General features: G+C 34.3%; 1 protein-coding gene across 1 annotated transcript in view; it reads left to right on the forward strand.

The window, feature by feature from the left end:
* Positions 1–26,130, forward strand: part of LOC121372380 — a 119,105-nt gene extending 92,975 nt beyond the window's left edge. Inside the window, exons 12-15 of the mRNA XM_041498684.1 lie at positions 17,081–17,160; positions 18,544–18,661; positions 23,256–23,354; positions 25,948–26,130. Coding sequence (XP_041354618.1) covers positions 17,081–17,160; positions 18,544–18,661; positions 23,256–23,354; positions 25,948–26,130 — 480 coding nt within the window. The remainder of the gene's footprint in view (positions 1–17,080; positions 17,161–18,543; positions 18,662–23,255; positions 23,355–25,947) is intronic.
* Positions 26,131–26,275: the final 145 nt, after the last annotated feature.

Below are 26,275 nucleotides of genomic sequence, written 5' to 3' on the forward strand. Positions count from 1 at the left end.
TCTATGAAAAAAAGTTCTGGTATCCTTGTGCACAGACACATATGAGATACTGTAGAAACGAATTGCTGAATCTGATGCCAGTGTTCTCCTTAGCATCCCTTAATTCACCCTAAAAGGCCCTTAATTCATCCAAGAGTTGTCGTTTCTCTTTTGTTCATAAACCGGGATCATGGATATCTAGAAAAAAAGAAAGAAGAAAATTGTTAATTTGCTATGATAGAAGTATGAAAGTTTTATATTATGTACATAGTATTAGTATTAGTAACCATAGTTACTGTACCATGTAAGCTCATGATGTTGGTCAAGGACTTTTATACTGAATATTATTGAAATATTTGAATACACATACATGTATTCGTGAAAAAATATTGACATCTGTTACTGATTACAATAATACTTATATAAATTAACTCCCCTTTTCAAACAAATTCAGGTAAATTAGCAACTACATGTAAAACTCTCATGATAAATGCATGTAGAACCATTTATGTTTTCAATAAAATATGGTGGATATTACCAACTTGTGAATCTATATCACAAAACTATCTGGTGGACTGACCGCCTCCCCGACCAATTTTTTTTTAAATCTCAAACAAATGTTTTAATACATCTGAGATCCCACCCAGAAATGTTTATACCTTTCTTTTATTATTTAAAAAATCAACTTACACATTACAAATACACCTGTGAATCACTCCTTCAATAAAAAGTAAAACATTATAATTAATTAGCAATATAATATATTATAAAATGGAAATATTTTTATACATGAACAAAAAAAAAAGAAACAGAAAAAAGCTTGATTACTCCCAGTTATTTAATTAAAAAATACTCCAGCCACTTATATATTTTATGGTATAATACAATATAGAATATACTCGGAATTGTTTTTACCCACTATAACGGATCTGTCAATCCAAACAAAAAGTTACAGAAATTAAACACTGTTTGTCGATTGACTGGGTATGGTCAGCAGGGCATCTTTGTTTCAATGTCACAATTTAGTGGTGGTGGTTTTTTAAATTTAATTTTATTATTATCTTTTTAATTTTGTCATTTCAATAAATACTGATGTGTATTATAGTATTATGAATGAATAACATACAACAAACCTTGTATATTATGACACAATCTCTGTTGTGTGATTGACAATGTTGATTGTTGTCGGCTTACTGTTTGACGTTTCGCTTCTACTAAGTTCTAGTGGTATTTGATGAAACTAATTCCATAATCCTTCCTACAGTGATTTGTACAGCTAACAACAATGTTTGAAATTACCATGATGAAATACCATTCATCAAAACTAGTCTACACTGATTTAATTGACGAACAAATATTCGCTTGTTCAATACTACTAATGTCAACAGAGGCTTTTTGCCTACCAGAGCTCATGCAGTACTACGTGATAAAAACGACATCACCATGGCTTCTCCTATAAGGTACTGGTAGGTGATCCAGGTTTTTTATTATGATATATATATAATTATTGAAAACAATTATGTGTAATATATCCACTAGTAGAAATATTTAATCTCGGCTTTCAAGATTTATTGTTAAAATCGCAACACGTTTATCTTTATAACTTTCTTCAAAAAGCAAAAGCTGAACTACAGGACTTAATGTTTTCCCCTGCTATTTATTAATATATTTTTTATGATGTATAATACACTGTAGCTTTATTAACTATTTCTAATAACAAACAACACTGCTGTGTACCATTCATGGTATCCTATAATTGAATTCAAAACCAGCCTCAAAGTTTTCTGCTTAAAGTGATGATACTTAAGAAATTTGTTCTTCTTTTTGAAATTAAATACAGGATAAAATTTCCAATTTTTGTTTTCTACCAGGAAAATATAGAAAATCTATTACCAATATTGGCTCAAATATACAGGGTACTATTTGTTCCAATATCTGCACAGTGTGCAGATTGCTTCTTCAGCTGGCTTAAAAATGACGGTGTTTGGTTGGTTGTTTGCTATAGCCAGAATCTCACTTTCATACAATCTACAGGGATTTTTAGAACATTTTTGACTTGTGTGTTTCATAAACGTGAAATGGTATATTTTCATAAGTAGCGACTTTAGTAGCAAAGAAAAATAATTATTTTCTAATGCAACAACAGTCATATTATTTTGGCTGTATAAAGAACCCCGTTATGCCATGGCGTCACTTACATTATGTCATGTAATATGCATAAAATTATATGATGTAATTGCTGATGGCTTTGTTGTAGACAGCAGGGGAATTTTATATTTAAAAAAAAATTAAAATGACAAAACGTGAAGAGAATAATTAACTAATTCGCCAAAGGCTTAGCTGGTTTACAACATTTATTCACATGGGATAGATAATTTGTAATTAATTTCTCAGTAATAGTTATATCATGGTTTTGATGTGTTAACTGTATTTAGATGGCGGCATGAGACGGAGTCGAGTGTCCACCGTCTAAATACCGTTAACGAATCAAAACCATGATATAACTGTTTTGTACACTGTGACAGCTGTCATGAGACCACGCCCTTCTTATGACGTAATCACTTTCGCACCCATTTACTTCAGTTGATCTTGCGTCAGTTGCACGCAAGCAGTGACGCAATTTGGTTTGAAAATGGATTCGATGGATTTTTTAGATCTTGATGATTACGCATTATCGCAGCTGGAAAATGATTACGTGGATGATCTAACATTATCTGAAACCTGTGACAGATGAGATTATTGAACGTTTAATTCCCGAAAATCAGAACAAAAAGACATGTTATGTATATGATCATTAGGAAAATCCAACATTTTGATTATTATAAATGATAATGTTCCTTTAATTATGTTTAAGAATGTAAGGTTATTTTGGTATGACATCGATGAGTGTGACGTCACGGGTTTCTCTTCTGTTTTTGTTTTGAATATGACGTCGCATACTTTCTGTTCTTGTTTTTAAATATATTCGGTTCTTGTTTTTAAAAATAATTATTATGTATGATGTTCTTGTTTTTAAAAATAATGTAGATCTAATATGATGTCATGAGGAAAAATGTGCTTTTGTTTTTGTTTTGGATGATATAACAATTTTACACACAAAAATACGAGATGGGCGATTAAAACAAATGACAGGAAATTCGAGATGATATTCCCGACTTGCATAAAATGGACGCATGACATTACAAATCTGTTTTTGTTTGCCTGTTGTGTTCCGAAATTGAAATTTTCATTTTTAATGCTTGGGATTTACTCAAACGTGCACTTTTAAGTTAAAATAGTCGAATAGGACTACAGAATAGACATAGGCTTGTTTGTTTCTGTGTAAAAAAATTTTTTATTTATTTATTTATTATTATTTTATTTTTTGTGTGCATTGTTTCAAGTTTTGATCCAAAAATACCCATTTGTTACTCTTTACTTTTGTTTTTCTTATTTATTAGCTCGAGCTTTATTTTTCCCTGTGCAGACAAAACAGTGCAGGTTATTTTAGCTATGGTATAACTGAAAGTGTGTGGGTAACTGAAGTTAACTGCACAGTTTTTAGGCCACGCCCCTCACAATAGTGACATTCTAAATTGGTATTGCAGTTACACCACATGTGACATCAAAGAGAAAAACAAGTCATGGTACAATAGCTTGTTAATTATTCTCTAAATATTCACCCTGTTTATAAGAAACTTGAGAAATTGCTCTCTTCAGAAGTAGTGTTTTGACTTCTTAATCTATTAAAGATTTTTCTCTTAAAAAATAAAAATAGCTTTTGGCAAAAATGTTTTAATTGGAATTTTGTTAAACTTTATTTTATAACCAGAAATGGTCCAACTAATCAAAAATCTGAAGTCAATTCTTTCCGTTCATCAATGAAGGAAGGAAGAGGGAAATGTTTTATTTAACAACATACTCAACACATTTTATTTATGGTTATATGGTGTCGGACATATGGTTAAGAACCACACAGATATTGAGAGAAGAAACCCATTGTTGCCACTTCGTGGGCTACTGTTTTAGATTAGGAGCAAGGGATCTTTTATATGCACCATCCCACAGACAGGATAACACATACTACGGCCTTTGATATACCAAACATGGTGCACTGGCTGGAGCGAGAAATATCCCAATGGGCCCACTGACGGGCATTGATCCATCAGCACCATGGGCTTTGCAGGCTCCTTCACTAACAAATAATGCTTCCTCCAGGTAGTATCCGGAAGGGAGTGATCAAAATTCAAAGCGGTAGCCACCCCCTTTCGGATGACCATATGCTCCATCCACCTCCGATTGACATCCAGCACACTCATAACATACTAGGGGTGGATTTCCACTACCATGCCCCAAGATTAATACAATTCAAGAGTCAAATGGGAGATCTTGGGGTCCACATGGACCACGTCAATGGTGGGGTGGGGTGCCCTCTCCCTATATTGGTACCTGACCACCAGTTCCAAATTGAGGTCTTTCCCAATTCTCATTCAACTGTCACAATGGCCTGGGTAGAAGTGAGAATCATAGCCACTCAAGGCCTCCCCCACCCCCCCCACTTAGGACTGTCTTCTCCTTGGAAACCACCCAGTGGCCATCCTCACAGGACAATTCCCTGGACCTTTACCTAAGTATTGACTATAAACTCTTCTGGGCCATTCTTCCCCTGGTTTTTGGCTCCCATTGGAACGGACCACCCAATCTCGAAACCAAAACCCTATAATCCAGGGATAAAAGGGATGTAGTAGAGCCCTCCAATGTATGAGTCGGCTATCTCAAGAACTGAGTCATCTGTTCCAACTGGTCATGGTTAACGACTGACGGACCATTCCTGAGATGTACCTTGTTCAGATAAGGCAACATACATTCCATTATTAGCCCAGGACCCTTCCATTGTGGACTGTCACGTATACATACCTTCTGCAAGGAAAAACTGATATACAAATAAAAGACATTACAAACTTGCAACCCGTGAACAGATAAGATGTTTTAACTGCTTCGTAGCTCTAATTTTGATAGACAGAGTGTAAATAATGTATAGTATTACAAACCTATAATCTAGTAAATCTGTAATCATGTCTTGTGGTGATGGTCTGCAATGTTAGAGAGTGGTCATGTGTGTGTTCCCTCGAAAATTCTGGACTGTTCTGTCCATCACCCAATTGCTGGGATTGCTACTTCTGTAATAAATTATCTGCAATAGGGGCTCTCAACCCTAGACTATCGCAGGTCCTTTTCAGTTAGAGTGGTCAAAATCCACCACAGTACTGTGGTCATGTGGTTGCATGCTCCACATTTTGTGTGTGCTTTAAATATTACTTGTTTACCCTGTCATATTTGTTATAGTCAGTATTACATCCCCATAAAAAAAAATGTTGGGCCCAGTAGGGAACATAAATTTGTATTGCTTTAGCAGTACTTTCAGAATGTTTGTTTCAACTGAAGGCATACAGCTGTATGTTATATCAACATAGGCTCAATAATTTGCATCTTAGTGATATTCAATAGTTGTCTCTTTACACAAAGGTGTGAATGCAGTGCACATAAATTTTAAAAATCAAACACTGTTCAAAACAAACAATTGATTAGTACATGTAGATATGTGTGAACAATGACAGTTTATTAGAGAAATGTGATTTCCCTGTACTTTGATTTTTGTAAATACCTAAGTTTATTGTTTCGGAATGGCTTTGGTACAAAGATATATGCAGTGTAGACACCATAAGTTCTTATGAAATAGTAATACATTAATGACACATTTACTTTCAGATTAATAGCCAGAACTCTAAGGCAAAGAATCGAAGAACATGTGGGGATTATGCAAACTGACTCGACATGGTTGTATTGTATTCCACTTCTTCATTTCCTTTGTGGAGATTCAGAGCCTTTCAAAATGTTGAAATCATCTGATCATCGCAGTGATAAATGGTGGGGCATTTCAGAACTTGTTCATGAAAAGGATACTTTGAAGAAATACACCAAGGGTTTTTCTTACACACAGAATTGGTTTATAAATTACTCATTATTTTACTACCAAAAGACAGTACAAGTGGAAGCATCAGATTGGAGCACGTATGTTATAGTTTTTCAATAACAAAACTTTATTAGTCCCTTACCAGTCCATCTGGAGGTGATTATAGATTTTGTCTGTCCTTCACTCGTCTGTCTGTCTGTATGTTCCACATATAGTTTTCTCTATTTTTAGATGGTAAAACAAGAAATAATAACAAATGTTTTAAAGACTATATATGTGGCAACCTGTAATCAGTGGCCATCTTTCTTAAACGGCTACTTTTATCTACTCTGTTGTGTTACCGCTTAAGACAGGTTTGACTATATGGAAAGGTTAAAAACAAACCAAAATGGCCTATTTCTCGTGCCCGGGTTAGGTAACACCAGGTTATAATATAACCCGGGGTTAACCCTGGGCTACGTAACACGCTGAAAACCTTAGCCTACACACACGGGTCGGTGGTTTTTCTCATGTTTGGGTTATAGACGTGTTATGAAAACCACCGGTTTTCCATGGGTTACCTGCAGGTCTTCTTCGGTTGCAAGGTATATAAATGATCGCATGCACAATACACGTTACATTTGCAATAATGTCTGAAACAAGGGTGAAAAAAAGGACATTTTTTGTGAATCTGACAAAACGTTTTTGTTGGAACTTATCTGTGCATACGTTAAAACCATCGAAAGTAAAAAATCTGATATGAAAACTAATATAGGTAAGTAAAATTTATGGCATGAAATAATTAAATATTCAGTCACTTAATAGTCAGTCATCGGTTAAAAGAGATTTAGGACAACCAAAGGAGTTATGGAAACGGCTAAAATGCAAGGCCAAAAAAGATGTCTGTAAACTTAAGAAACCCCAGAAAAGAACCGGAGGAGGGTCGCCTATGGCAGACATTGACGAAACAAGCCAAACAATTCAAGGGATGATTCCTGGTTAATTTATAGAATTAGTAAATCCATTCGATGACGACAATGTCCTTCAAGCATCAATACTGCCTACAAAATAGTCAACCAGTGACGTAAATATGTTAAAACATTCTTAATCATCCCCGTTTGCAACATTGACTACACAAAAAGTAACAAAATTATTTTAATAGGTGAAGTTTATCTATGCAAACACAATAGTTAATAGGTTGGTTACGCAGTTTTTATTACAAAAAATAAAGAATGATTTTATTCATAAAATTTTTCACTGTAATCAGCAGGCACTGATCAAGGGGAGGGGTCGATGGGATCCAGAATGTCCCTGCTTAATATATATATATATATATATATATATATATATATATATATATATATATATATATATATATATATATTTGGTTTTGTGTATATATATATATCTGGCTCCCACACGGTTGAGCACTCTATAAAATAGCGTCTTTCAACTCGAAAACGACTACTATTACAAAGCTCCTTATATTGTTGAGCACTCTGAAAGCCGCCATGGAATGTGTAAACTTTGGATACTCTACCAAAAATATACCGATCGCGAAACCTGATGACTACAGAAAATGCTTCTTAGAAAAGACCGAGTCATTCCTAAGGAGATTAAGATGGAGATGTTTCTTCTTCCTCAATCCCGAAGTTGCAACACAACAGAAAGAAACATACGGATTTAACACCACCAAATCCCCTCCTTCTATACCAGAACTCAAGAACTTCGAAGAAAAAATGGTAAGACTAGCTAAAAATCTACAATTTAACAACACATCAAGCAACCAACTACAGCGAAAACTCGCTAAGGACATAAACACTATAAAACATGACAAGAAACTACTCGTACCTGCCGATAAAACCACAAACTTTTACAAGCTAGACACCACCACTTACAACAGACTACTAGATAGCAACACAACCAAAGCATATAAAACAGCGCCACAGAACTCAGAACAAGAGATAACCACTAAAGACAAACACATTGCAGAAAAACTAAATCTAGCAGACCGCATAGATACAACAGCAAAAAGTGAAGCATTTATTACGTTAAAAGACCACAAACCAAACTTCTCCAATAAACCCACCTGTAGACTAATAAACCCATCTAAACCGGAAATTGGCATAATAAGCAAAAAAAAAACTAGGGAGAGAATCAACAGAAAGATTCTGAACACAACCAGAACAAACCAGTGGAGGAACACGTCAGACGTGATTAAGTGGTTTAAAGCAATATCCAATAAATCCAACTATTCTTTCATATGTTTCGACATATGCGATTTTTATCCGTCCATAACAGAAAATCTCGTGAAACAAGCCCTACAGTTCGCATCCAAATTCGATGATATTTCTAGCGATGAGATGGAAATAATATTACAAGCAAGAAATTCACTGCTATTTAACAACAGCAAGGCATGGTGCAAAGAGGCAAACAATCACGGTTTGATGTAACTATGGGTAGTTACGATGGAGCAGAAATTTGCGAAATAGTCGGGCTCTTTCTTCTTTCAGAACTACAAGCCAAATACGGCAAACAATATAGGACTATATCGCGACGATGGCCTAGCTGCATTCAATGAGTCACCGAGAACCATAGAGATAATCAAAAAAGATATTTGCAGAATATTTGCAAACCATAAACTCAAGATCACCATAGTCGCCAACAAAAAATCTGTAGATTACTTAGACGTAACTCTAGACCTTGAAAAGAGCTCAGTCAAACCCTATATGAAACCAAACAACACACCTTTATACATCCACAACAAGAGCAACCACCCTCCAAATATCATCCGCAGTATACCAAAAACAATAAATAAAAGGCTTTCTGATATATCTTCGAATGAGCGCATCTTTGAAGAAGCGAAACGCCCATATAAGGAAGCCTTACTCAAGAGCGGATATAACTATAACCTCAAATACACCCCAACAGCAGAAAACAACAGACGCAGAAACAACCGCAATAGAAACATCACCTGGTACAACCCACCATATAGCTCCAACGTGAAAACCAACGTAGGTCACCAGTTCCTCAGATTACTCGATGAGTGCTTTCCCAAAAGCAACCCTCTCCACAAAATTATAAATCGAAACACCGTTAAAATTAGCTATAGCTGCATGCCTAATGTTGGGAAAATAATTTCAGCGCATAACAAAACTCTACTTCAACAACACAGAGACAAAGACGCAGTTCCCCCCAGAGAATGCAACTGTAGACGAAGAGCTGAATGTCCACTTGAGGGCAAATGCTTGCAGAAAGGAGTAATATATCAAGCTACCGTTAATACACTCGATAACAACAAGCAAGAAACATACGTTGGTTTGACCGAGAACACATTTAAGACGAGATATACTGCGCACACGAGCAGTTTTCAAAACGCAACACAGAAGAACGCAACAGCGCTAAGTCAGTACATTTGGACACTGAAGGATAGATTCACCCCATACACCATTAAGTGGAAAATTTTATCCAAAGCAAAATCATACTCTCCAGCGAGCAAAAGATGTAACCTCTGCCTGAAGGAAAAACTGTTCATAATGTATAAACCTGAAACCAGCACACTAAACTCCAAGAATGAACTCGTATCAGCATGTCGACACAGACGCAAATACCTTCTGTGCGCATACCACACATCACCTATTATAGACCTGCATAGTGACGTAACCTCGACGTCACAGAGTCCATTACGTCATCAGCTTTCCGTTGACGGTGTAATTAAATCTACATCTGATGAGTGAGAGCAATAATTCAACTCTCTCACGAAACAAGCCTGTCATGTAGAGAAAAACATACACTTTTTAACGATATATATATATATATATATATACGTTTTCACTCATTTTAAAGTGGATGTACCTCAAATATACATTTGTTTTGCAAAACTTACAAGATCGATTAGATGTAAGGCCATTTGTCAACTTAACTGATACTTTTTTAAAGGCGTTCATGCCTCATAGCCCTTCGATATTGACGTAAAACCTTATTTCTGTGCCAAAATTGTTCCATCTCCAATCAACAAAACCAACTGAAAAACCAGCCCTATAGCAGGTTTATCGTGCAGTGCAATTGTAACCTGGTGGTAGCCTAGCGTTACAGAAACTTCTGCACGTGAAACACGCAATGAAAATAACCCATAGGTTAACTTGAGGGTAACCCGTAGGTTTTCATCACCCACCGATAACCCAGGCATGAGAAATCGGCCCAATATGTTTATATTTGTTGAAAGAGTGTCCTATAGTGCATTTGTTTGGAAAAGAAATGTGGCCCAAATTTTACAACAGAACAAAGAAAATTATTGATAAAATGTGGTAGGGATCATAAAAGAAATCACATTAATATGGCCACCTCACGAATTGATGACTGCATTGCATTGCCACCACATGGAACTGACAAGTGTATTGATTTCTGTCTGTGAAATATTGTTCCATTCATCAATTAATGCTTGTCAAAATTCATTGACGTTTGAAGGCGGGTTGGGTCGATGTCTTACACGTCTGTCTAGACTCTCCCAGATGTTGTAAATCATTGGTATGTCCTGTCTGATGAAACCATGTCCAAAGATTCCAAATAGCATGGCTAGATCTCGAGCTCCCAACATCTCTAAAAACCTTTTCTGTCGACATGCCGATAGCATGTTCACGTAAATTTCTAGGTATTCTAGGCATATAAAAAATATAATAAATTTCAATAAATTATAAAAGTTTTTTTATTTTTATTGACTACAAAGTCGATGAACTGATAAAAAAAACACCTTCATTTCAAAACATATGGAACCATGCTTGTACTTGCAAATATATGTTTACGTTGTCCCTTTGTTCCACTTAGCAAACACACGGTGAGTAAAATGGATAAATTCTGATTCTCAAGATGACAGGAGAACATTTATAATTACTGTTCTTTTTTGGTTCAGTATGCATACATGTACTTTGTTAAAAGACGTCACAAGTCATGGGAATATATATGTGAAAGATTTTTTTGCGTGCATCATCAGTTAAGAAATTTTATAAGTGGAACCAATGCAGCTGACAGTTTTGGTGGGGTGGGATGGGGGTAATGCACAATCAATAGGCACAATATATGTAATATTATTTATTTATGTTGTAATTCAGTGTTAGGACCATCTCAGTACTAAAACGCCACAGAAGTTTTATATATTTTTATTTATTGTAACTTTATTTACAAATGGGTACAGTTTGTGCACATTATATAAAAAGTAATGTTGGAATGTAGGTTTACATGCTTATTAAATGCAAAAATATTTGTGAAATTTTATGAAAAAAATCTGGTTACATTGGCTGCACTGTTATTGCTTTTTTTAAGAATATTTCCACCAACTTTATCGTCAAAAATAGGCATATTTTCTTTTTAAAAAGAAGGTTGGTCGAAGTGTTCTAAAAAAACCCCATTTTTTGCTTTACCATTCATATCTGCATCTTATAACCTCTAAATTGATAATATATTCACTTTTATTTTGATAATTTACCAAATTTTTGTTGTTGAGAAATCAGTGTAGTTTGGCCACTATACATGTAACTAAACAGACCCAATTAAGGGTGTAGTTAGTTAAAAAAAAAAGTATTCTAATCAATAGTCCATGGTGCATATGTGATGAGTATAGACCCCTATACTCATCACATATGCACCATGGATTATTGATTAGAATACTTTTAGTCAATAGTACACACATTATGGCTTAGAAGGATTCAAGATTTGTATATGGATGCACACAGAGAATGGGGTGGGGAACAATGGGTTTAGAAAAGTCAGTTATTTGCAATTATGTACATTGTGTATGATCCGTTAATATAAATTATTATTTACAATCTTAATTTTTAAAATTTTATTTTACAGTCCTGTACAAACTGTTATCAACGATCTACACATGTTATTTGAGGTTGATTACCTTTTACCAAGGAGTATCATGGCAGTCGTTACACTTGGACAGCTTGAAAGTGCAATATCACCAGGACGAATTCCACCATACATTGTTGCAGCATGTTTATTCTATCACTGTGAATTACTGAAGACACAACAACTCACTCCGAATTGCTGTGAAGTAGATATTTGTTTTCACATGTTTTTAATATTACATTATTTAAAAATATCTAATTATATATTTTAGTGGTGTCGGTTTACAAAATTAACATGCGTTATGTGTTGATTAATACATCCTAGGAATGTTTATTGTGTGTCACTTGCCATAGATTCTATTGAAACCAGTTGCTTATAATGCATGGAAATTTGATACATGTAATTAGTAGCCAGTACGTAGGAACATGCACTTCTGAACCAATAATTGACTAATCTTCAAGAAATAGTCTATTCAAGATTGGGGTCCCACCTTTTTAAAAACAAAAACCAAAGAAACATTTACTGATTGTACACTCTTCTAGACCTTTGCTTGTTTCCTACTTTTTTTCAAAACTGATGGAAATAGTTGCACTATAGCTCCAGTATATGGCTAATCTTGTATGTGAGTATCATTGTTCTGAATACATGTTGCATATGATGGACTGTTGCTTTTATATGGAATGCCCAGCTTAAAGCTAGATTAAACTTCTTGTATCTTACAGATTAGAAGTTATTGAAGTCTAAAATATTGGTGCAGTAGTTTTTGCCTTAACTGCTGTTCATGTACCAAATTTCATTGACTTCATCAATCGGTTTCAAAATTCTGTGTTATAGAAGGCCAATGCTCATCATATATAGCCATCAAAAATTTCTGAAATGAATGGTACCAAAGCTAACCTAAAAGGCACCATTGCTGTTTTGTTTAGGTAATTATGTCTGAAGAACTTTAAATTTAATTCAGTTAGATTGGACATCAGCATCAATACTAGTAATACAAGTGCTTCAATAAATGTCCCACAAGCATTATAAAAATAAGGAAAAATGAAATCTAATAAAAGTGCCCCACCATCCTTGAATGCAAACATTTAACACAATTTATATACTGTATTTGCAGACTATGTAACACATATTTAATAACCTGCACCCCTATGCTTGTAATACATTTTACAGATACCATTCATATACCATGCATGAAGCTCCATTTTATAATTTACATATCACTTTAAGTATTTACAGTCCAGTGGTTCCCTGTCTATGTCAGACATTCATTAGCATAGCCCTCTACATTGCGACTCAGTTGGTCACATATATTTTTTGATTGGCGACTATAACATTTTATATGGTTGCCCCCCCTCCCCCGGTGACCGAACCAGAGTTAATACAAACAGACCAGCAATAGTGATGCTAGAGGGAAATTCTGGTGATTCTGGCTGTATACCACTAAACTTCGCCTTGTTAAATGCATAGGCGAAATCCAATTCGCCTTCAATTTTGCGTATAAAAATCATTACATCATCAATAATATGATCACCATGAAAACCGACCGCAACCCCATTTTCGCCAGCACATTTTCACCAAATGATCGAAGTCAAATTTTAACAAGTATATAATAAAGTAAAATATATAAATAGTTATAAAACATTTTTTGGTACACCTTATGAAACACTTTATTTAAAAGGAAAGTAAAAGTTTGTAACAAAACATTACAATGATATCAACAACTTAAACAAAACAAAATGAAAAGTCGATCATGTGATTAACATAGACTGGGATCTCTATCAATCTTTTTTATATGCAGCATGCAAATACATCGTCGACTTAAAGTAGAAAACCAGTTAACTATCGTCGAATCCCAAATATATACAAAGATTACTGATTCAGTGAATGTATTAATTACTTGCGAGTATGAGGCATTTTCCCCCTTTTTTGATGGAAAATACTTAGTACTTTTTTTTTTAAATATGACTTTTTACAAATAAAATGTGTAATTAATCCATGAATTAAAAAAGCAGAGGAAAATAATGTTTAAACTTCTATTTCTGCTTATCACATATTTATAATAGCATAAATGAATGAATTAATTTAAATACTGTTTTGCGTTTCGTAAATAGGAAGATAGCCACTCTCCAGCATTGCATTTTAGTAAAGTACTTTTAATCAGGTTAATAGAATTTTCTTTCTGATTTAATACTCATAAGACAATTACAGATACTAGTCACCCAGTACATATATAAATAGCAAAACATTTTCTCTGATACACTTCATGCTTTTTAAACTTCTTTAATATTTGTACCAATGTGTAAACCGTTTACACACCCTTACATAGACACGCACACACAGACAGATACACATCCACTATATTGGTACCGTATATAAACATAGCTCCTAATTTTGCTATTTGGAGCCTAAAAATATAGAAGTAGGTGCCATCTGGCTCCTGGACAGAAAAGTTAACATAGAGGGCTGTAGCAACTAGTATACAGTAAATTGAATGCAGCTAAAGTTAAAACACATTTGTATGTCATAAAGGTAGTCATTTATTTGAGATTTAAAAATAAATTAATACTGACGACTGCACATATAGTCCAGTAAAAATATGACTGAACCTGGAACAAATTGCAACAGAAGGCTTTTTATATATATATATTGTTTAGATGACCCCATTGAACATTATATCCAAAATCTAATTCAAATCTGACAGCGGGAAAGGTGCTAATTAGCATAAATTAAATATGGCTGCCAATACAAACTTCGAAGCTATTTAAAATAATACCATCAGACAATTTATGTTCCATTTGATCAACAAAGCAATTCAAATCATCATAATCACACAACTGGTTCCAGGTCATCTAGTTTTCTAGCATCTACCAAAATGTTTCAGAATCTGTTACTGGCTTTGACGTGTGTAATTTCAGTGAAATACCAACTCCAGTTTTTACTAACAGGGAGTTAGTGCCTTGGTCTGCATTAACTTTTGTATGCCGTTTTCCACCACAAATCACTGGCGGGTGCTTTGTTTAGAGGTTGACTGCCACTCCCTAGAACAATATATCCTCCCTGGCCTGTCTTGCAGGAAGATTGCCCCTCTCAAGACTGAAATCTCTGGATACATTTACATACAGCTCTGGCAGTATGTGCTATTCATTTACTGTTAAAACAGTGATAGTATCAGGTGTTCACAAAAGAGCATATCCTCCTACAACTGTGATACCCAACATAAGCACATACTTCAGTTGTCGCATCTATTGGTTTTATCTTAATGATGAAAAATATGTACAATATGTTTACCAAAACAAAATAAACAAGGTTTGTACAAAATCAAAATAGTGTAGCTATTGCATCAGACATCATTTTAGTTAGTGATGGGTCACCATGTCTATCATACAACTTTTGGAAAACATTAATAGGTCTTTGAATGTCATAACCTTGATTACCGGTAAATAACTTTTGTGCAAAACGTGTATGGCGTTCTTTGAAACTGGGAAACAATAAGCATTCCCTAAGGTATTTCAGAAGCAGACACCAAAAACGTAAGAATGAATATTGCTTAGCACAAAGAGTAAACTGACTATTGGAACGCTGAACACATCCCTTTTGTCAAATATCTTAGTTTCAAGGTTATTGTCATTTTCAATCTGTAGCATCCCAAGTAGTCCAAATTAAGTGTTGATGAATGTATGACTGATGGTTTAACTACACATTGGCTACGGTGTGTCAAACAAAAGTATGTACATTAACAATGGCCATACCAATATAAACATGTAAAGTTAAATTAAAACAAAGCAAGTAGCCATGTAAAAATACAAATATCACAGGTAAGTAAATTAACAGTTTTGTATAAAAATTCAGCGTAAGGTTCAAAGTGGAATTGAAAAGATTCCAACACATTTCTTCTATCAAATATCTCTTTTTAGTTCGCTTGAGATGATGGCACCCAAACCAAATGTGGCTCACTAAGGTTTTAGTAAATATACAGGGCCATCAACTAAAGGTGCAATATATGACAGACATTCAAAGGGGGATGCCATGTCAAAATTCCCTCCTTACTGCTGTACCAATTTACCATAAAAATTAACAAAAGGGAATATTTTGGGACAGGTCAAACATGATCTTTATATGTTAGTTAAATGTGACAGCTAGGTATCTGATTTGGTGAAAACATATTTACCATCTTCTCATTGTTATAACTGTGTGGATGTGTTTCACCTCAAGATTATTTGTAATTGGGGAAAGGTGCCCCACTTAATGTTGATAGGTACTTTGTTGAAGTAGAAACCTTCCGCTAACATCAAATTCAGCCACTTATCACATGTATCATGTATACCAGCATTGTCGGGTTCAGATCTGGATGGGAAAGTAGGATGACCTGAAGCCAGAAATCTTGGCATAGCTGTTCAGACGGGAAACATATGAACCTAATCCAAAGAATCTCCTTATAAGAGCCAATCTGAAGTTTATAAAGTGCATGTGTTGATAGCAAAGCCAAATGTGTCATTTGCCAAAATAAGTATGAAATAACTAGATGACTTGGACCCATTTGTGGTTTGATTAAGATTTGAATAAATTCAGCATAAATTATCTGATATTATACTGGATGTCACATTAGGACATTTTGTTTAAATTAGTGGCATTATTTTAGACATTTGCTTTCCTCCGAGACAATATGTTTGAACCTGACAATACATGTTATCATCCTGCCTATCATTTGTGATATTACATCATTAATGAATTAAGCATTATTAGAAAGTCAGTGGATAAATGTATGTGTAACTGCTGGAAACTCTGTTTTTATCTTAGATATATGAGCTATTTTGAGTCTTGATGACACAATATGACGCCATAATTGTGTCATGATGTCATAGGTGCATCACACTATATTTTTAACAAGATATTTTGATTATTTGAAATCATATTCTACTCATAATACGCACACACACACACACAGACAGACAGACAGATACACAGACAGATACACAGACAGACAGACAGACACATACACACAGACAGACAGACACACACACACAGACAGACAGACACACACACACACACACAGACAGACAGACAGACAGACACACAGACAGACAGACACACACACAGACAGACAGACAGACACACACAGACAGACAGACAGACAGACACACACACACACACACAATGAATGAAAGACATGCCATTAATTTTCTGAGATTATAATATAGCACAGTCTAGTGGTTTCCAAGATCTGATTTAAATTCAGTCCGACTGATTGTATTTTGTGTTTGTGTGGGGTTTTAAAAATATATTATTATATATAATTTATTATTGTTGTTTCTTTCTCAGTTGTTGACTAGCCTGCTATTGGATAATGCTGAACAGTTCAAGAAAAGATATCAAAAGGAACTATTACCACAAACTTCAGTGTGAGTCATATCATGTACTTTAAATTCTGTTGAAGTGTCCCAGTATTTGATGAAGTCTATTTCTCATGCCAAATCACAATTTTCTAAGAATGAAAAATCTGCTCCACCATGGCTGTTTTCAATAATCGAAATACTGTTGTAGGGTACAAAAGAAATTCATTTATTAAAATTATCATGGCTGTGTATTGATATTGAGTGTTGATATATATTATAAACAGGATAAATTCAATTTAGGCCTGATAGTATCGGTGCACAGACAAATGCTCAAAAGACAAAACCTCACAATGATCTAATACGAACAAAGGTGAACATCCACATAATTATTTTGCCTTCCAGTGATAAGAAAAATTATATCAAACAGAAGCACATGACCCAAAATGTGAGTAATTAAGGCAAGCTGTGTACATAAAGCATGAACAGCATCTGTACTTGACAGAGCACCTCTGGACTATTGTAAGAGAATTGTTACACTTTGTGAAATTTTTGTAACCAGAGTTCAAGTAAATGCAGTTCTGTATGCATTTATTTGGTGCACATGAACTCTTTTCCGTGATTATATTGGGACATGCAAAACATTAAATGTTTGCAACCAAAATGGATGCTATGATGACAAAATGGCATAATATCATAATGCATAACACAGGACCTTTGTATATATACACATTCATGGTACTTTATGGGTTAAGACATATTTAACTGTATTTTGGCATGCACACCACCATTTGTCATGTCGATAATTGTTGTAGCAGCATAGGTAATAGTTTCTCATAACAAAATACTATAAAATTCTGATATACTTTTTGAAATCATTCTTTGATGATTACACGTTAGATTGACCTCTGTAGTATTTAAATAAACTACTGGTTTGAAGTTATTTGTTATAATATAGTACTATCTGATAACAACTGGGCAAGTGGTATAGTGTTACTTGTATAACAGCAACACAAGGCTGGTATGAGGTTTGCTAATTAAAACGTTTTGTGGTCGACTTGTAGCTATGTTGATGTTTGTTTTACATGGAACTTGTCAGTTGAGAGCAAAATGAGTAGTCACATGACCTCTCAGTAGTGTTGTATTTTTCACAGAATATATTCTGACAGAAATTGTATTGAACTGCATGGAGTAATTAATGGTGGTGTAGAACCTTTTCAACATTTTGTTGTTGAAATATAGTTTGTTTTCAGTTTCATGCATTAGTGCTCTATATATGCAAAACATTTTTTATGGAGTTTAGTATTATTACAAAAACATTGATAGAAAGCATTTCCAAATATTAAAATGAGTAACAAAGAAGTGGGTTGGAGTTGGCTTGTACAAGTCACATGCAGGCATTGACCACAGCTACATTCTGTACTACTTGTGGGGTTTGTGTTTGTTTTTCAGGGGAAAATGTCAAGTTATTAAGCAGGAATTTGAAATATCAAAGACCATTACAAAGGACCTTTTGGAAAATAATATTGGTCAAGTCAAAATGGATCAGTTAATTCTGCCTATTGTATCTGTTTGTTTGACTGTTGTTGATGGCTTGGCAGCTGTCCATCATTACATTGTCCAAAACCAAAATGTTTCAAAACCAACAACACAAAATGAAGCACATACTTTCCTTCAAGATGTGATCGAAAATGTGCAACTATGGCTTAGGCAAAATCATCAGTTTGTATCTAATTCTTCTCAACATTCGTTGGAGAGTGCACTAAAGGTAAGAAGTTTTTCTTTTCTTCACATTTAAAAATAGAATATATCATAATGGTAAAACGCTAGCTTGATGTGTGATGGATCATTTAAGGTCGACGATAGTCACTTTTCGGACTCTTGTTTTGGCTTCATACACAATAAATAAAACATAATTTTTTGAAATGATAGATTTGACAAAAGGTACTTTTTATTTCTTTCATCTTTTAAAAATTAAAATTAATAGTTTGTCCAGAATTATGAAAAATAAAAAATACCTACCTGTAAACAGCGTAGTCTGCTTGTTATAGAATTTTAATGGGTCAAGGTTATAAGTTCATCAAAATACCTACCTGTAAACAGCGTAGTCTGCTTGTTATAGAATTTTAATGGGTCAAGGTTATAAGTTCATCAAAGAGTACTTATAAAGCTCCTGTAAAATACAGAACTTCACATACATTGTTTTTGCTTCCTATTTATTACACAAGTTTATTTCGCGCAAGAATATATACCACAAGACTGCATAGAGGACGAGTGGTATGTTCTTTTGCACAATAAACAAGTGCAATAAATAGGAAGCGAAAACAATGTATTTGAAGTTCTGTATTTATTACATACCTTCTCTTACGTTTTACAAACTTTTTTTTAATTTAATGTCATAACAACACTATGATCAAAAATCCTTTCATGGATTTACTTCACGTTAAGAATCTTACTCTGTGGCAGCCTTGTATAATGTTTCAAATAGGATGTGACATAATTTGTAAATCATATATGACATCAGTAAATAAAAGGTGCTAACTGCAGTAAAAATAAATTTACAATTTGCAATATAATAAAGGTATATAAATGAAACTTTTATGCTGTTACTGTACTGAAGAATATGTGTTGCAGATAACCGGCAAATTTGTTTCCAAACAATGGTAAAATAAATAACTAAAAATATATTATTGTTAAAGATGTCTTTATAGGATATAATAAACATGTTTTAATTTTCAGTATTTAGTTTGTAAATAGAAATAGGAAGAGAAATAGTTGTGTTGATTGTAGTCCACAAAAGAGGTAATGTTAACAGAGTAGCTAGTTTACCATGCATAATTTCATGTTTGGTCTAACTTTATGGTTTCTTTCTTATGTATATTGTATAACTTCTAGGAAAGTCTTTGTGTTGTGTATAAACATGTAAGTTACAAAATGCATGTGATACTTGCATATTATATATATATATATATATATATATATATATATATATATAGGGACTCTATATTTTTGTTAATGCATATGAAAGTACTGTTGGTATCGCTAAAGATCTCGACTAATAAAAAATACAAAACAATAAAAAAAATGTATGCTTGTTTGAAACTAATCTTCATGTGATGAAGAAGATTTATGCCATCTTCTTAGATTCTTCAAAGCAAACAGCATGTCAACTTTTACTTTCGTGTTTAAATTTGATGTAAGGTCTCACTACACAGATGTCATCTGCCATTGAAGTCCATGTTAAATTGCCCAACTTCAAATAAAGATTGCCAATAGAACGGGTTCTCGTTGACACTAACAACACACACCATTGTGAACATACATTATATAAGCATTTATTTTCACTCCAATTAAGAACATTTCTGTCTCAGTTTCTTGCTATATGACCGCATCTGGCTGTAGTACCAGTCTGAACAGGTGGTTCATTAACAGATTCACTCCAGCTGTCTCTTCCGCTATACACCCATGTCCAAAAAAGTCAATGCACAATATTACAAAAGAACATGGGCAAAATCCAGGCAGAAGGCTTACCATTAAACATACAAATTGTTTTAATTCTTCCCCAATTCCCAGAATTGAATATGTGAACATTATCACAACATATAATGTTCAAAATAAGTAGGGGATATTCAAATATAACACACTATAACAGAGATGTATTAATTTTTATTGTAAATATTAGGGTTAGAATTTGAGATTGGCTGCCACGATCTTCAGAGGTGGCTGCTGACCTGGATCCATTTCCAGAATTGTTCAGAATAGGTCAAGTGACATGTGTGCCAAGTTTGACACTTATACTCAAAAGTGCAGGAATCGATAAAAAAATTAGCCAAGGCTAATTATACATGTACAAGAATCTGAATAAAGTGGTGTGAGGTGCGAAATGTTACAGGAATTTGAAATAAAGGGTGTAAAAAATGTTGTAGTTCACTAAATGTCATATCTGTCACCCATGAAACCCATTTAATTAGTATTACATTCATGTATGGGATCTATAGATTTATTTTTTTAAGTAAATAAAATTCACAAAAAAAGAGAAGAAAATTCGGAATATATAACTTAAAATACTGGGTATACAGAAAATTAAAAAAGTACCGATGCCAAATCAAATTATTTAATTGAAATTGGTCGGGAAGTAACTTAGAATAAGGTAATAATGTTGAAATTTCATTTTGATGTTGTCTATACTTTGATGTTGAAAAAGTGACATCATTAATGCTGTATTTTTACAAGTCTTAATTCAGATTGAGCCCAAGTACTTGAGATTTAGATTTTTCAGGTTATTATCTGTTATTTACTCCCCCTGACATTTTGTTTTCTAAGTTGTAGATTTACCCATGTAACGGCTAATTACTAAGTCAAATTAAAAACTTCACAATCTAAAAAACTTCACAATCTAAAATTTGAATAAAGTCAATGAAAGCAGGTATTTTTCAGGAATAAATATTGTAATGGCAATGTCTACACTCCATTTAAAGCCCATCACAGCCCACATGTCCTGATCCATAGCACGTGCACTGAGGCATTGAGGCAAAAGTGGTTTTGCATGTCAGTGATAGAAATAAGAAAATCTACGCCAATTGCGATGGACTCAGAGGGAATAGAATAGAGTCATGTTTAGCGATGAATCAAGATTCACACTGCGATTTGTGAATTACCATTTTGACTTTTGAGGAATGCTGTGGGCGCATCGAACAGAGTTTTGAATGAACATTTATTCCTATTCTTTCTTTAGACGTCGTACAATAAAAAAATACCTTATTTAACATGTTCTTCTGTCATATTTGCTAATTAGCCAAGATGAAACGGTTGTGAAGTTTAAAATTTGACTACATATATATACAGTAGAACCCGGGCACGTGGCCGGCCTTAAAGGCAGGGTCAACTCAAACAAGAGCCTTATGTGTTGGAAAGATGCATAACCGGACCACCAACACATACTGATACTCTAACAAATGAAAAACGCGTAATATTAGAGTTAATAAAAAACCATGATTATTCCTGCTAACTGGGGGCAGCCATTTTGTTTTGTTTTTGTGACGTCCGGTGGGATAACTTGGGGCGAAGTGAAGTCAGCTCCTGACCATCTCCTGTATGTACAGTGTAAACAAAAGCAGTAATTTTCGACAAGGCGCTTCTCTTTGATCAACCTGACTTGTAAAACAGCATAAATGATGTAGTATAATAAACTATTTAACTAAATATATTTCAAGTTGCATTAACGGAACAAAATGGGGTTATAGTATTTTTCTTGGTTAAATAATCCAAAGGAAAAATTATCACTATTAGGCCTATTGATATGCTACGTTGGAGCAAAAACGACAACCCACGATACCCAAGTGATAATTTTCTTTTCTTTGGGACTACATAATTGGTCAGTTCTGTGGTTTTAGATGGAAAAGTCTACTTAATCAATAGTTTTACAGAACTATTTACAGTAATAAACCATGTCCATTACAATTTTAGGGGCAACAGGTAATATTCCACAATACCGGTATGTATTTTTGTGTCTAGACAGCGTCAATTAATTGGCTCGTCTGGTTACCAATCAAATACACACCTGCCAATCAGGAATCACAGGTAGAAGCAACTAACAGCATAGACCAATTAACTAAGAAAACACTCCGTGTATCATTTCAGTACATAGGTTAATGCATGGGCAAAACATTGTTAATTGTTTCGACTTGTTGTGTAACCACTTTGACAATGGTATTTTATTTTGTATTGAAAAATAATATATATAGTGCTGGATATACTTATTGCTGGCTTACTGGGATGTGTATTATTACAGAACATTGCAATGTATGACTATTTATCATCCCGCAAAAACCAGGTAGATTGTGTTTCTCTAGTTCTAAGGCTCATTCCTGACGTTTCGCGTTAAGCATTACGTAACCACCAGCTCGCTAGAGGGCGTACTTACTGAGATGGTACATGTACAAAATGGTTGCGCCTGTTACATATAATAGCCGTCACATTTAACCGTTTTATTAATTAACTATACGATTATACGTGTTGATATTAAGCAATAATGTGCATTATATATCGTTGTATATGCATACCAGGCCAAATGCCTTAATTGTCCTCTCCTTTAAGACAGGATCCTTGCTAAACAGGAATTCTCTCAAAACCTTTGTATTCATATATTTTTTCATTTTCTTTAGGTTTGGAACAACATGATAAACTTAGAGTTGCAAGAAACTGAACTGAAAGAGCGCTGGGAAGAGATGCTTTTGGAAGCTTTTAAAGAGGATATTTGCTTAGTATGTATATATAAATACAGTGTGTGTGTATGTGTGTGTCTATATATACACATACACATGCACATACTATACATGTAGTTATATATTTTTATATTTTGGTAGTTGATAGATTTAGTTGACATTGCTCATAAAAACTGACATCCTGTTTTTGATTTGGTTATTAGCCTTCATTTATATTTTCTTTTGCAAAACCCTATTTCGTAGAGGGGTGTCATGCCAATAATAATTAACTTTGTAAAAATGTATTGCAGTGTTTAGGAAATACTTGCATGGATTATAATTTTGTATTCTGAATACAAAGTGTGTTGCATGATGCAGTATTGGAAGACCATAATAAAGAAAAGAAAAAGATATATATATATAATTGCAAATTTTGGAAATCACTGAGAAAGAAAAGTACCCTTTACATGATTTGGAAAAAAATTAAATACTGCAATGTATCAATGTTACAAACAAAATATAGATTGATATTTGCTAAAATTGCCAAATTGTACAATGTAACAAACAATTGTGTAATTGTTATATAAGAATTCTTCATAATTTTTTGCAAATTTATCTATGTATAACAGTCACAAATTGTATAATATCGCATAGGGTAGTGAAGCGATTTTATACTAAATTTGTGACTGCATGGTATACATCGATAAATTCACAAAAAATTACGAACAATTCTTATAATTACAAACAGCACAACTTATTTAGTTAAAGCTACACATAATTCATAAATTAGTTTCTAATGTTCTTCCCATGACCAGCTTTACGTAATGATGTCCCATTTGAATTAATGATATCATTTTCGGAGGTGTTTAGTTTAAAATCTTTCACTACGCTACGCAATTTTATGCAGTTTTTGACAGTTGTACATTGACAAATTCATTTTAAAAATGACAAAAATATTTTATATACATGTAATTACAAAGACAGGACCTTGTGCAAAGGATGGGTTATGGCAGTCGAATCCTCTTGATCTAGCAAATTTTTCTCTGTTTTTTTCAATACTTTTTCCAGGGAAGCATGTCTTGACCCCACATAAACTTCGCTAGCCACAGTTTATCCCCCACCTTCTTGGAAAATTTATGCACAACCACCTGAACACACCATATTTAGTTAAAATACACATAAATCAGTTTCTACTTTCTAGCGTCCTTTCCATGACCTGTTTTTGCGTAATGACGTCCCAGCTGGCATAATGACATAATTTTCTGAGGTTTATCGAAGGATAACATTCAGTTTTTCTTCGATGTCATCAAATCAGAATTGAGGAAATTGTATAAAAGCAGAAAAGTTTGTAATTATAAATGTATATATTTTTTATGTCAAACAGTGTTTTAAAGTCTACTTATTTGGTAAATTGTATCTACAGTAAGTATTTTGGGCCAGTTTTAAGTCTCCTGGTTGGTGGACCCTAGGCTTTTTATACACCCATCTATGATGGGTTGTATTATGGTATGGGATGGCGGTGTGTCACATACTATTACTAGGTCACTGTGACCTACTATTCACAGTCTACTGCATATAACAGTAAATCCTTGTCCAGACTATATTTTGCATACAGATACATACAGGATCATCATACCTCACGTGTAAGAACAACTTGTGATGGTGGTGTGTCATATACTATTACTAGGTCACTATGACCTACTTTTCACGGTCTATACTGCACATAACAGTAGATCCTTTTCCGGCTAATTTCTTGGCGGTTTTATATTGTTAACATTACATACATAAACTATCTCTGCCAATATAAATGTGTCACCAGAGTACCCATGCTAAAGCGCATCCCTTCCTGTTCCGGTCACATGACTGTAACTTCCTTCTTTTTCCTTCGCATCTTATGATTCGGACGTTCTTATTTTCTCTCTGTCGTAATCTGAGCCATCTATTTATTTTACTTGGTTTATTGTGACATTCTACAATGTTGTTACTTTATCATTGTACAATTATTTCAGTTGTAATCACTTTCTTTAAAGTGTTATGTGAAATTTTTTAATTTTCCATGTGTGCCGGTGTGCTATTTTTAAAATGGTGGCTTCTTGTTTACCGGAATTGTACAAACTTATTTATTTGCTTTTTCGTTACAATTCTTGAAAAATGTCAGATACAAACCTCACTATATATATTTTGGGTAAGCAACGCCTACAGTTTACTTTCGTCGGTCTGACTTAGATTACCACACTAAGCAAAACACAGTTGTAATACTTGAATGCCACAACAAAATACCTTTAAGTTACTACAGAGCAGTAAAATATAGTTACCTATGTCCACTGGATTAATAAAGTTCACCCAGCTGACAGCGTTTCCAACGCCTCTCTGTACGTGCTTGCCACCCAAGTCCCTATACAGAAAGGACTTCCAGCTTATATCCCCTGTTTCGGTTTTTGGCAGCTGGGTCCCATCTTTGGCAGTCCTGTCCTTTATGGACTTGTGGCGAAATAATGGCTATACTAATTCTCTAAAACTATCAACAATACAGATACCATCTAACTAATACAGGGAACCTTCTTGGGTTAATTACTCCATGCACTGACTTTCGATCATTAAAGTGCTACTCCAGTCACCAAGGGAAGACTGCTACTCCATATCTTACGTGCAGGTTCTACAAGAGACAGTAGACAAACTGTTAGAGAAAGGAGCGGTCCAGAAGATACCATTGCAGCATATCACTCCAGGGTTTTATTCAAAAATCTTTCTTGTCCCAAAGAAAGATTCCGGAGACCTCTGCATGATTCACAACCTGGCATACTTCAATCTGCATCATCTAGAACCACCTCTGTAGTTCAAGATGTTCATGGTCCAGGATGTGAGAACCGTCATCCAGCCAAACGACTGGCTAGCCTCTCTGGACATCAAGGATGCTTACCTCCATGTGCCCATCCACCCTGCCTACCACAAGTATCTCAGGTTTGTACTGCAGGGTACGC

The sequence above is a fragment of the Gigantopelta aegis genome, chromosome 4 (genome assembly GCF_016097555.1).
Source record: "Gigantopelta aegis isolate Gae_Host chromosome 4, Gae_host_genome, whole genome shotgun sequence".
NCBI classification, from domain to species: Eukaryota; Metazoa; Mollusca; class Gastropoda; order Neomphalida; family Peltospiridae; genus Gigantopelta; species Gigantopelta aegis.